General features: G+C 31.9%; 1 protein-coding gene across 6 annotated transcripts in view; it reads right to left on the reverse strand.

Moving 5' to 3' along the window:
* LOC127718328 (low-density lipoprotein receptor-related protein-like) overlaps window positions 1–14672 on the reverse strand; it is a 63991-nt gene that overhangs the window by 23230 nt on the left and 26089 nt on the right. For all 6 annotated transcript variants that reach the window (XM_052224319.1, XM_052224324.1, XM_052224322.1 and 3 more), the window contains 8 exons: window positions 13636–13761; window positions 12842–12967; window positions 11026–11154; window positions 10408–10533; window positions 8950–9075; window positions 7319–7444; window positions 6523–6648; window positions 4510–4635 (listed from right to left, as the gene is read on the reverse strand). In XM_052224319.1, the coding sequence (XP_052080279.1) occupies window positions 4510–4635; window positions 6523–6648; window positions 7319–7444; window positions 8950–9075; window positions 10408–10533; window positions 11026–11154; window positions 12842–12967; window positions 13636–13761 (1011 nt within the window). The remainder of the gene's footprint in view (window positions 1–4509; window positions 4636–6522; window positions 6649–7318; window positions 7445–8949; window positions 9076–10407; window positions 10534–11025; window positions 11155–12841; window positions 12968–13635; window positions 13762–14672) is intronic.

The raw sequence follows: 14672 nt of genomic DNA on the forward strand, positions 1-14672 counted from the left end.
ACTCGATTCGTGTTCATTTCATAGGTAGAACATTTGTCTGTATTTTAAATAATTCTTTTACACCAACCGCTTTGGATTTAACTGCTTTAGGTCAAGGACAAAAATATTGCCGTTGTTTTTCAATTGAACACTCTTTTAGTTGTGACGTTAAAGATGAAGAAAACCGAATTAGACTTCATATAGTAATAGACTGAAATATCTTTGGTAGAAGGGTTACTGTTTCATTGGGATTTAACTAATATTTCCTTTTATATTTACATTATGTAGTTTAACTTACTACCCTAAAAATTAGTCCAGCTTTTCATTCAATATCTACTGCTGTCAAAATTCTTATGCAATATTAAAACCACACAAAGAACAGTTAAGGTTCTAATTTCTTACCGTTGAATAGAAAATATCAATGTTGGTATTGCTGGTTTCTGGTTTAAACCGATAGCGAGCTATCTGAAATACAAACTAATCTAAAGCATTTTATTTGTAGAAGTTGAAACTCCCAAACATGCCAAATAGGTCTATTACAATAAAAAAAAAGGGAAATGTGGTTATAATTGCCAATGAGACAACTATTCACCAAAGTTCAATTAAGTAGATATAAGCAATTATAGACGACTGTACGGCCTTAATAAAGTGAGTGAAAACCCATACCGTAAAGTCGCTATTAAAGGTTTAAACATGTAAAATATGAATATGAAACAATTCATATGAGAAAACTAACTGCCTAATTTATAACAAAACAAATTTGCAAACAACAAATATGACCGAAATGAACCAACCACAACCACTAGACTACAGGCTCTTGACTTTGTCCAAGGTTTATGTTATAAAAAAGATCTTGAAATGTGAGCATATTCTTTTAAATTACTTTGAAATTATTACTTATAACAAACTGTCATGGTATCAGAAGAATGTTTTCCATCTATAGGAGAAACGTGAACTATATTAAAGACTTCATTGCAATGTAAGTGCTCCAAGAAAGTACCTAGTCAAAAATAGCTATGACCATGCATTGTTGCTTAAAGAGCAACAGTTTTAATATGGACGACTGCATATATAGCCTACATATTTATTTGTATTATAACAACAAGGAGATGTGGTATGCTTGCCAATTATCAATAACAGAACAAGGATACTATATATAACCATAATGTCCAACGTCAGACGTCGACAAAATCGGTTTAACCCGCCACATTTATATGCACCTCTGTCCCAAGTCGGACAAAGTCATGTCATAGATATGTCTTTGTGTAGTTATACATTTAGTAGAATAAACGATATTCTGACATTGTGCTGTACAGCTAGATAACATCTTTTTTTTGTCGGAGCCATTCAGAGCTTCGTGTATGGTGTGGACTGCTAAACATTGAAGAACTGTATTGGTGACCTCTGTCTGATGGTTTTGTATTTGTTGCTTATGTGATTGAATTTGACTGTCTTTATGACAGCTCCTTTTTCGTCTTTCACACAAATCAACAATGAAAAAATCATAGCGCACGGAAAGCTGTAAAAGTCTACTTAATAACTAGCGAAACTAGTCGTAAGAATAAAAAAAAAAACCCGCACTGATCTACGTCAAAAACATTGAATAACATCATTTATGACATACAACAAACAACGACAATCAAAAATGAGAAGTCATGGCTTGAAACAGGCACATAAAGAATGTGGCCATAAAGTTCATCAAAAGAATCATCTTCAATGCATTAATGGGTTGAAATGAAAGAATGCATACAGCGATGGAGTTTTAAAATAAAATACTTGTATTTATCCCAAACCAACTTAAGATATTTGTTGATGATTGATTGATTGTTGGTTGCTAAACGTCCAGTGGCAAATATTTCATGCATGTTCAGGACGAGAACAAGTTAACAATAAATACAATAGGTAGGTCTTGTAATTATAGAGGCCCACCGGGATGATGGTCGGGGGAATTTCGACTGTCACTGGAAAATGAGGGTATATTGGATAGGGACAGAAATTTTCCTTGCAACAGGCTACCTACGGACCCCTCGAAGAGTTGTTGCAAGAGTTCTTAACGTGCAAAGAGCTTGACATTCTCTTTACACGGGGCATCGGATTTACCTCACCATTCTGACAGGACGTAGCTGCAAACTTGATACATCCCACACAGCCAAACGGACGCCCAACTTTGGCAAGCGTTTTACTGTCGGTCGGAAGAAGACCAAGTGACCATATTTCTATTCCCTACTCACCCTTGGGAGTTATGATATTTGTGATAGCATAACCGAGAACTTTTTCATTAGGTCTTGAATATGACTACAACTTTCAGTACTTAAAAATGACTGAATGTTCAGTACTGTAAAATGACTGAAATTTTCAGTACTGAAATATGACTGAAATTTACAGTAATTTAAAATGCCTGAAATTTTCAGTACAGTAAAATGACTGAAATTTTCAGTACTGAAAAATGACTGAAATTTACAGTACTGAAAAATGACTGAAATTTTCTGTACTGAAAAACGACTGAAATTTTCAGTACTGAAAAATGACTGAAATTTACAGTACTGAAAAATGACTGAAATTTACAGTACTGAAAAATGACTGAAATTTTCAGTACTGAAAAATGACAGATTTCTTCATTACTGAAAAATGACTGAAATTTTCAGTACTGTAAACAACTTTTTCTCAACATTACTAAAAATGATATATAAATTAATATACTGAAAATGTATGGGTAAGAAATGTACTGATTAGTTATGTTTCCTAAAAGTACTGTTTATATAGCGGCATTAAATGTACTGATTAGTGATGTTTCCTAAAAGTACTGTTTATATAGCGGCATTTAATGTACTGATTAGTGATGATTCCTAAAAGTACTGTTAATAAAGCGGCATTTTATGTACTGATTAGTTATGTTCCCTAAAAGTACTGTTTATATAGCGGCATTTAATGTACATGTAAACGTTAGGCAAATTGTTGGTAGTGTACATCCCTCGGATTTCAAATATTTGGCTTTGAGCGTTCCTGATGAAGGATAATCCAGAAAAGCGCTTCGGATGCATGAAATTATTAAACGTGTTGTTTTCAATTTTTTAATAGAGACGGCGAGTAAATTGAAATACCTTCGTTTCGGATTAATTAGACATACAAGTACAGCAATTTGGTATTAATCTAACTTGTCTTGGAAAACTTTAACATATGTAACTTTTAACATTTTCCAGCAACCGCAACCAATGCATACATCTGGCAATTCAGATTTATATAAGTGAAGCTGAACATTTTTAATAAGTGCAATCTCTAGAACTAGACATCAAATCAAAATTATGATTACAAGTGTATGTGAGTGTGAGTGTGGTAAAATATTAAATGTAATATAGACCTATTGTTATATAATTTTCTTCAGCGGTATCAGAAGTACCGATAATATTCCAGAATGTTTTAATAAAGCAATTGATATACATATATATAATTAAGGTAAATTAAATGGCCTTCCAAATACCGTTTCGATCCCTAACATCACTGAAGAGACATTAATTGTCGAAATCCGGATATGGTGTACAAATTTTTGCACCTAATGTTTGTGGTAAACCATCTTTTCCACAAGTTTATTGTTTTCTGTTTGGTATTAAATTAATATTAAGATCCATTTCGTTAGATTTTGTGATCAATTTATTTGGCAATCGCCAATGGCAGTCAGCAGGGTTTAAGAACATCAGTTGTTCGACCTGTTAGTCAAATGCGTTTTGTTAAAATAGACTTTTTCACTTTTTTTGGTCTTTTGGAAATTGTTGTTTGTGCTGTATTTAGACCCCTCTTCCAAGAAAATTGTTTTACATGCACACGTATAAAAATTGCGGTTTTTATCCAACGCAATCATAGGTTTGAACGTTGTTTTCAATTTAGATTTTTATATATACAAATATATATATATAAGTCTAAAATTTTGCTCCTAATATATATCATGTACTGTGTTACAACTCTAGATTCTACTGACAAGGAAAGGTAACACTAGGCCACCGAAAGCTGAATTGTTAGTTCAGTCTAGGTGGATGAGTGGTCTAGAGCGATGGACACAGTGTAGGCGGTGTTGTCTCGATATCCCAATAGCATGAGTTCGAATCCCGGCGAGGGAAGAACAAAAATTTGCTTCCGCAAATTTGCAGATTTAACATTGTTGTGCTGATATTTAGAGTAATTATGAATATAATATGTGTTTTCAGCCGTTTATCACCTTCACTGGTGATCCAATAGATGGATCTGTCGTAGAGTTGTCATTTGTTGAGACGTCCTTATACATATATACATATATATATATGTGTGTGTTTGGATAGAATGTGACGTTATGACAAGCGAACTTAAAAGCAGATGTCCATCTAAATATTTTATAAGTTTTTATATTTTATAAGTTTTGATATTTAATTAGTTTTTATGTGTTTTATGTTTTGCCACTAATGACATGAATGATTTAATATTCAGTAATTTGGGTTTTTTTTGTAGCATAGTTAACAAAGACAGCAACTAATTATTATAATAACTGAGACGCATAAATACTTAAGCACATATCGGGATCTTCGTCTTCTCCTGTTGAACACTCATGACGTCCATCACACAAATGTTTGTCATCAATACAACGATAGTCATCACTACACTTTCTAGAACCATCAGGACATTCTCTTGCTGAAAGAAATAATTCAATTATGGTAAAAAAAAAATGATATTATACAGCTACATATTTCAGTGGTATATCATGTATATTCTGTGTTATTTAAAGCCATACAGAAACAAGGTATCGAAAGTTTACTAAATGGGAGAAAAACTTCATGTCAAGATTTATACTTGACTATTACGGATTGCCATGATTATTGTCTCAACCTGTATATATTGGTTATACTGCAAAATTTTGTTACCAAATTTTATGTACGTGTTTGCAGTGATTGCAATGCTTCTTTTAAACTGAGTTTTACTGTGCGTATTGCTGTGTGTTTGTTTATTCTACATTGGCTAGAGGTATAGGGGGAGGGTTGAGATCTCACAAAACATGTTTAACCCCGCCACATTGTTTGCGCTGTCCCATGTCAGAAGCCTCTGGCATTTGTTAGTCTTGTATGTTTTTAATTTTAGGGCATTTATATGTTTCGGAGTTTAGTGTGACGTCCATTTTCGCTGAACTAGTACAAATTTTTGTTTAGGGGCCAGCTGAAGCCCGTCTCCGGATGCGCGATTTTCTCGCTGTGTTGAAAACCCGTTGGTGGCCTTGGGCTGTTTTCTGCTCTTTGGTCGGGTTGTTGTCTCTTTGACACATTCCCCATTTCCATCCTCAATTTTACTTGCATGATTTATCAACGCCTTGTGAGCTTAGAAAAAGCATTAGAAGAACATTTCCTATGACAGGGGACGGTTGATAAAAATAACTTTCTAAATTTAGCTGGTCTATATTCATTTATTGAAAAAAATGTTAGTCATGAACAGTTTTTATTCAATTTGTGCACATTGGTTCTTACACCGTCAAACTATTCGAAAATATTTACTAACTTTTGTTTAACTAAATACACATTAAGATACATTGATTATTTTGCATTCAAATGTGTTTGATTTGAAAATGTTGGAAACCTTCATGTCGGCGAAAACAAAACATGATTTGAGTGAATCATCTTTTGTATTGAATGATCGTTAATTCGTTTATTTCAAAAGACAAAAATTGCAATTATATTAAAGAGGAGGGCAAATGTAACAAAAATTTAAAAAAAAACAAGTTCTTCAACCTTGTCGACACGAATTATTCTAATTCACTTAAAACAATGATATTTCGTTAGAACAGGGAAGCATGCGCCAATAATTTAATGCATAGTTATGAAATGAATAAATTGAACAGGGAATTGCAGCAGAAAATATAAACCTACACTCAACATAAATATTTTGATTGAGATATCATTTTTGCTTACAGTCTTTCTATAGAATATGGAAACATTTTGGCAATGGTTCTTTAACATGCGCCGAGTCCATTAATACCGGCCGTAAATTCAACCTTCAAAATCCGATCAAACGAACCTTATTTGTATTTATGAACCTCGAAAACTCGACCTATAACAATGTTGTTGTTCAAAATATTTTATTGGAATGAAATCACAAGAAAACTGCATATGTTTAGTGCAATATATATGAAAGTATCAGTATATGGATATAAAGTAAGGATTCATCACAATAAGGAAATACAGATACGATCACAAAACACCTCTTTGTGTCTGAGACATTTATGCTTTAACATGTTTAACTTGTGCGATAAGATTCCTATATTAACAAACCATCTTTAATTTTTACAAACATTTTCTTTCAAACATGCCTTTTATAGCGAAATATATTACACTGTTCGTAGAGTGATTGTCATTGTTACATACAAAAACAGGTCTTGAACAAAAATTCCAACGAAAGCTTGCGCAAATGGGACTTAAATTGACTAACCGGAACATAACCATGAAAAATTGGGGAGTTGTTTTGGATGATAGTGAATATCTTGTTGAATTTACTTCTTTTCATGTTTCCTCCTCTGTTATGATAGTTGTTTACCTTTGCATTTTTCTTTATCTTCATCACTACCATCACGACAATCTTCACGGCCGTCGCAGATACGGTCTAGACTTGCACATTCTTTTTCATCCGCACATTTAACTCTGCCATTTGGACATTGATATTCTAGAAAACAATAACCAGAAGAGGCCATCAGATAAATAATCGGTATGTCTTGTCAAATGGTTAGAATCAATTGTCTCTAACATTTATTTGAACTATTTTTACGACATCAATAACTTGCAAATGACAGTTGCTTTCCATTCGTTTGATGTGTTTGAGCTTTTAGATTTTGCCAAGAGTTAAGGGACTTTCCGTTTTGAATTTTCCTTGGAGTTCGGTATTTTTGTTATTTTACTTTTGAAAATGGTTTTAAGTCAATCGTCAGTCCAGTTTGGACGTGATTGATAATATTCTTACAACGTTTAACTTACCAAGTCAGTAAGTTTATTCTCTATTTCTATATACCTTTTATTATCATATGTTCAACGTATTAACAGTGGTGCGTGGCGATCTTCTTCAAATCTGTATGGTTTAATCATTGATTATGAATTATCTAGATGACAGGAGTGAAGTTGTATACAATAAATCAATTTGATAGTTTTAAGGAAAACATTATTTTGTATATTACTCAGATGATATACGAAAGGAAATCAAGATCGATCATTTAATAAATGTGTTGGTTTTAAAAACTGAATCCAAAAGTCAAGAGCATGTGGATATATACAGTGCTTCCAAAAAAATAAATTGACCAAATATATCTGTACATAAGCAGTAAGTAAAATGTAAAACGTACCTTTACAGGCCACTGCATCTTCATCAGACTCATCATTACAGTCCGTATATCCATTACAAACCTGATCTATGTATATACACTGATAATTGTCTGCACACTTTTTCTCGCCAGGTTCACAAACTCTAGCTGTAATTAACGTATACATTCATTACATTGAAACACCTTATCAAAATAGCCTGATAATTCAGCCAACCTCTATATTATATTACCCCTCTACATAAAATTAAAAACAAATTAAAAATAAAGGTCGCAATATTTATCATACAAATGGGAACACTTAGTCTTAACTCCGGTTTTAAATAAATAGTTTAATATTGTTAAATACGTATTTGAAATCCTAGATAATGTTTAACAAAAGAAGTTCTTATCCATGATGAACTAAGTGTAACAAATAGTTTCTGAATAACATTATGAAAAATGGACTCCTGGAAAAATCATAGCAATATTTATTTGCGTGTCAAAAATACAGATCCAGAAAACATTTGATTTCCTATAATATAGTCTATGCTTTGTATGCAAGTTTGCAATCAGAAAATACATTTTACGAACCCAGTCATCATAAAAATATTTGAACAACACTGACAGGTATGCCTCGTTTACAACACTGAGAAAATGTATGCCTTTAGGTTGTTTTACACCCACTGGACCGAACCCTCTACTTCTGGATGTTTCCTCCTCGGGGGTAACAATTGTTCGGTGGTCAGTACTCATGCGTTGACATGAAATATCATTTGCTAAAAGGTAATTTCTCGATAATAAATTAACCATTACATTACAAATAATTTGAAATACTAATTCAACCCACCATTTTTTCTTAAAATGTCCTGTACCAAGTCAGGAATATGGCAGTTGTTATCAAATAGTTCGTTTTTATGTATGTTGGCGTTTGTTTTTGTTGCACTTCATTGTTCCTGTTGTTCATTTGTTTTCATCTTATAGTTGATGTGTTTCCCTCGGTTAAAGTATGTAACCCGGATTTGTTTTCTCTCAATCGATTTAAAACTTTTGAACACCGGTGTACTACTGTTGCCTTTATTTAGCCTAAAAATTGACTGATAGTCTTAACATGACTTAATAGTGTTCACACTTTTCAGATGATGTTGAGATCAAAATAACCATTTCATTTTAAAAATCGTTACTAGTGACAGTATTTAAAGAATTTATTCAGCCAATGCCGGTGACATATTTGTGTTTTAATCTATCCAAAAGGTATAACAAGCGAATTAGTCAGCCCTTTTGTCGTTGTGCTCACATGAAATATCCTTGATGCGATCATTTTTATTTGTTAACCCTCATACATTGATGACCCAGCCTGAATCCTCACAACAGATGGAATTTTCAGTATCCAATGCTCCTGAACTTTGTCATTGAAATGGATTAATTCGACCAATACTAATGAATTTTGGGTAGAAATAAAGGCAACAGTAGTACACCGCTGTTCAATATTAAGCGAAAACAAATCCTGGTTACAAACTAAAACCGAGGGAAACACATCAACTATAAGAGGAAAACAACGGAACAACAGAAACACTGAACTGCAGCCAAAATAAACACCATAAACTTTGGTGGATAGTTGTCTCATTGGCAGTCATACCACATCTCCTTTTTTTTATATTATTATAATGTTTCACCTTTACACATATCTTCATCCTCATCCGATTTGTCATTACAATGTGTGTATTTGTTACATACATTTGATTTATGAATGCATTGTATGCCATCATCACATTTCACTTTGTCGCTGTCACATTCCCTTTCTGAAGAATAATGTTTTATTGCTTATTCATGTTTAAGCAAATGTGTTTGTTTTTGAGTTGTATATGTTTAGCATGAAAACATAATAATTAAAGCAATGATATTTATTCTGTAGTTTTAACAAGCTCACATTAATTACAACTAGCGTTTTAGTATGTTTTGAGCGACCGATGAAAATTGTTCAATATTGAATACCTTTTATCTTCGTTATTGATTTTGAAAGTGTGATAACCAAGAACATTTGTTTTTATTTCATTGTTTTATGAAATTGAAATGATGATTGAACGGGTATGAAGATAAACTAAATCAAACAAATTAAAAAGAAATTTGCAGAAAGTCAAGACTTTCAGTGGTGGTTATAACAGTGTGTATGCTATAATTAGAGGTGAATGCATCATTATTTTGGTGTATATGACAGCAGATTCAATAAAAGGTACCAGTAGCTTAAACGTATTTGTTTTACGGCAATAATTGAACGAGTGTATGGGCTTCATTTTATTTGATTGCATATCATTTCACGTAAACTTTGCTGGTCAACTAGCTGTGATTTACAAGAGGAGCTTTATCATAAAAAAAAAATACTTTAACCCTTGCTCATTTCATGTACCTACCCTACTAACATTGGAAAAAAAACTAGTTGTAATATGTCTGAAACCGATTATAGCAATACATTATAGCAATCTAAATGTCTTAATGTCTAAAAATCTTTTAAAGGAGATGAAAATGAATTTATCTTTTATATACTGCATATAACCGTATGTTGTATTGTTTAAAAAGCAATTAGCCTTTTGATGAACTATACGGCCTTCAAATGGTGTAAAATTTCCAATTAAACGCGTATAACGTATCGTTTATCTTCTTCTTCTTCCTTTTAAGAACAGTCGTTGCCATCTATCAATTGTTCTGTTAATGGTGTAATACAATGGGAAATTCCCGCAAACATGTTACAATGTGGCCATTTTTGAATGTTGCGATTTGTGTAGGAGAAAGAAGAAAGGTGTATAATGTAATGGTATTTGGTGTATTATTTATGTGTAAAGTTAACACCATTTACGAACTGTCATCATGCAAAAGAGAGGCGAAAGATACCAAAGGGATATTCAAACTCCTAAGTATAAAAAAAAATCGACAATGCCATGGCAAAAAATTACAAAAACGACAATATATGCATCAATCTGTACATAATGGAAATGGTGCAAATAAACATAGAAAAAAATTGTTCTTGTGCAGTCTGCGTGTTTCTGCATATAAACATATTGTATAAACGTTGCATTTGTTAAACATCATTTTTATTTTGCAACATTAATTATAAAGACAACTGCTTCAGAATATACCTCTACAGACGTCTGGATCTTCATCTGATCTATCTGTACAATCTTCATGGCCGTCACATAAGCTGTATTCACTTATACATTGCAATCCATCAGAACATTTTTGATTGTAATCATTGCAGCTATAATCTAGATATATGTATGTAATGCAAAATATAATCAAATGATAAATTCAGACATGAGAACAGTTGGTTCTTCAATCATATACTAATTTTGCGCCGCTAAAACTCGGATATATGTGATTCCAATGAGATTTATTTAAAAATTCATTTTAATTTGTATTGTCAAACTGAGTTTCTTTTCAGTAATGCCTCTGTATACACATCGGACACATTAGTGTATCATGTTACAACATCAATTTTAACATAACTGATATAAAAACGCTGAGATATTACCATGCCAAATGTTATTTCTTTTAAATGGCTGGTTTTTTTTTTAAACTTGTAAAAGAACTATTTTCTACTTTAATTGATACCAATTTGAAAGAATTATTGTATATTATATCTCATAACTAATTTGGTAGATAATCTGTGTATTTAGAATATTGGCATATCTCCTTCACGATACAAAGAAATAAAATGTTTGTTCGAGAAAAGATTAAGCAGTTCATTATTAAAGTACCTCGACAAAAGCCTGGCTCTTCATCTGACATATCGTTACAATCTGCATTTCCATTACACAAACTACTTTGTTCGTCGACACATTGTTGTCCATCAGCACATTTCCTTTTCCACTCAGGGCAAACATATGCTAGAGACAAAATTCAAAAACCTGATTGTTGGGCTAGTAATTGTTAGCCCTTTTCATATCAGAAATGACCTTTGAATATATAAACGATAATCGTATTGTTCTATTCTACAATACATCAAAGTACTATTCTATTTACACTGTGACTTATGTATACACATTAACAAATTTGTTTTTCTTTACTCTTGTGTTAAAACAATAATGTGGACACAATTTCGCATTTTTTGATCGACATATATATATGTACATGCAGGTATCATAAACAGAGGAAAGTTTTTTTTTTCAATCCGAAGGTGTATAAAAAGGTTATATAATGCTTTGGAAAATTGAATTTATATGATGGGATAGTAACAACATTGTTTATGTTGCTTCGTTTCTCATTGTTTACAGTCTCCTACAAATTAATATATTCTCTGAAATAAATAGATTTTTTCATTGTGATTCACTTTGTTTACCTTTGATTCGATTATATTTTAGACATCAGTTGTACAGTGTCCGGATATATATATGCGTTGTATAATTTTCTGCATCACTTGTGAACCTTCTTGTCAATTTCGGCATATTGACCGATAAATACAGCTATAACATTTGTATTATAAATTACGAATAAGGTAACTTGTGGTTGATGCGGACACAACGTTTTGTTATAAAAACTATCCTGAGATATTTGAACTACTTTCTTTTAGTGACGGTTTAATATTTGGACTAAAAAGAGGAAACGTTGCAACTCGAAAATAACGTGGACAAAACTGTGTAGTCAATGTGTACCAATCTCGCTGTCACTTGTGTTATTCAATCATTCTTAGTTAACAAATTTACTGATTTATGATACCGCCATATCATTTATATTACAGAGTACAAATATTATAATTTTTGGTTGATGCAGACAAAGTTATTATACAATTATACAAAACGTCCTGAGATATCAAAACTACAGATTTTTTATGACAATTCAGTACTTTTACTCAAAAGAGGAAATTGTTGGCACTCTAAATTGATGCAGACAAAGTTGTCTAGTCAATGTGTACCAATATTCCGTTGTCATTTGTATTTTACAATCCATCATGAGTTAACAAATTTACTAATTTGTGATACCGCTATTTGATTTATAACTGCAAATATGGTCAGATTGGTTGATGCAATCCAATATTTTTCTTATACAAACCATCCTGAGATATGAAAACTACTAATTTTCAGTAACGGTTCAGTATTTTGAAGAAAAAAAGAGAAAGTGTTGGCATTTTAAATTGATGCAGAAAAAAGTCATCAATCGGAATTAAATGTTTAGAATTTGGCATCTTAGGCCAATGTTTATCTTAATAAAGTATAAATCTGAAAAGCAAAACTCTTTCCAATGGTATTTGATTTGTTTTTCGATCTAGGTAAAGTTTAAGTATAACAATTTTGTACAAAATTATTTTCCAAATATTTGATAAAATTCATCAGATTCATGTATTGGGAAGGGATTTTATCTTTATCACTCATCATTTTTCTCTCATCCGTATCAATACTCCAAAGAAACGCGACGTTCAATCCTCAATCTACACACTAAAAAAACGACAACATTTACACCTTTTACTTCATTTATAAATTTTAAAAAATGTTTAGATTTACATATTACTCATTAAAAGTGAAATTATAAACTCTGTCTATGCTATGAGAAATAAATAGTTGTTTTCTTTTAACGAACCTTTGCACATCTCTTCCTCTTCATCAGAACCGTCTGAACAATGTTTCAATCCATCGCAAAAAGTAGAATCATAGACACATTGAAGACCATTTGCGCACTTGACCTGGTTGTTCTGACATGGAATAGCTACATAGAATAATTCAAAATGTATATGGTCCTCGTTATTTCTTAAATTATAAACAAGCTAAGGTTCTAACTCTGACAGGAAACGTTGACCTCAGGCGGATTTGACTATAGGTCGATATTTATCCATCTGGCTTTAAAATATTTGGCTGTTATGTTCCTGATTAAGGTAAAACCAAAAAAGCAATGACGACGCATACAATTGATAAATCGTCATTTGCATTTTAACATTATAATATGTTGGTTTTGTTTTTGTTTGCTGTTTTTATTTTATGTTTGCTATTGTTTTGATAAAAATAAGAAAATCGCTAGTGAGACAAATCTCCACCAGAGATCAAATAACGTAGACATATACTGTCATAGGTCACCGTACGACATCCAACGATGAGCAATATCCATACCGCATAGTAAGCTATAAAAAGCACCAAAAGAGTAAAACAAATAAACGAGAACACTTGTTTTGTTTGTTTGCATTACAAGGCAGATGAGTTAAGTCTTATATATACATTTGTTAAAGGTTAGCGCGTTTAACAGCTTGGTTTATGAAACAGTCAATCGTTAACCATAGATGTCTTTAGTTGACCTAAATCAAAGATCTTTTGAAATTCTATTGTTTAAAGACTACCAAATTGATGCAAATATCCTACATGACCTTTCATACACGAACATACCTTTACACATTTCTTCATCCTCGTCAGATCCGTCATTACAACTGGTATAGTGATTGCACAGGTCTGATGTATAATTACACTCTATGTTATCCCTACATTTAACTTGATGATCTGGACACTTATAATCTAAATTTCAAAGAAATCAAACAAAGATTAAATCTAAAAACGTTTCATTTTAAGAAAAGTTTCGACGCATCACTATGGTTAAAGAAACGGTTAGCATCTATAATGAAAATCTTTTCCTTTCTTCTTGCGGTTTGCTTTTATTACAAAATGGTAAATTGTGTGTTTTGTTTTCCAGTATAAGTTTACATTTATCACTTTGTTTGCATGATTACTACCATTTTTTTTTTAATATTAATTACTTAAAACATGTCCTTGATTCGAAAACATGAGTAATAGTATTTGAAATATCAGTTGACATTCATAATTTTTCGTTTTCGAGACAAGTGTCCTGATGATAACTTGAAGCACGATAAAAGATTATCAATGCGCACGGTAACAAATGGTCCATATTTTCTTCTTAAAAGTGCTCCATTCAAATATTTCACTTCTTATTCAAAACTTTTATTTGATAATATTTTTTACATAATCGTTCTTGCTATAACTTTGTCGAACATTGTCTAAGGAAATGAACTATTTTCGTTTTTTAATCGTACAAGAATAAACATTTGTTAGTATGTGTCAATTTTAACTTAATAAAGATATCGAACTAAATTCAGCGAAAATTTCAGTCGACACCATTTGTAAACAAGTCAACATTATGACATAACTTTGCCCCATCTATTAACGTTTGAACTATATTATAGAATTGTAAACGAAACGCCATGGAATGTGCAAGTGGTCATTTATAGATATAAATTAAAATACATATGAATCGTCAAATATGTCATGACATTGTGCATAGCCAGAACATAGATCACCTGATATATACATTGGATACCATCCTGGCATCATTTGATCCATCACATTCAAAATCTTAATAATAATCAGAAAAGTTATTTTCACGTCTATACTTTTCAACTGATAATGAAATG

This window comes from Mytilus californianus, unplaced genomic scaffold, assembly GCF_021869535.1.
Source record: "Mytilus californianus isolate M0D057914Y unplaced genomic scaffold, xbMytCali1.0.p SCAF_10, whole genome shotgun sequence".
NCBI lineage: Eukaryota > Metazoa > Mollusca > Bivalvia > Mytilida > Mytilidae > Mytilus > Mytilus californianus.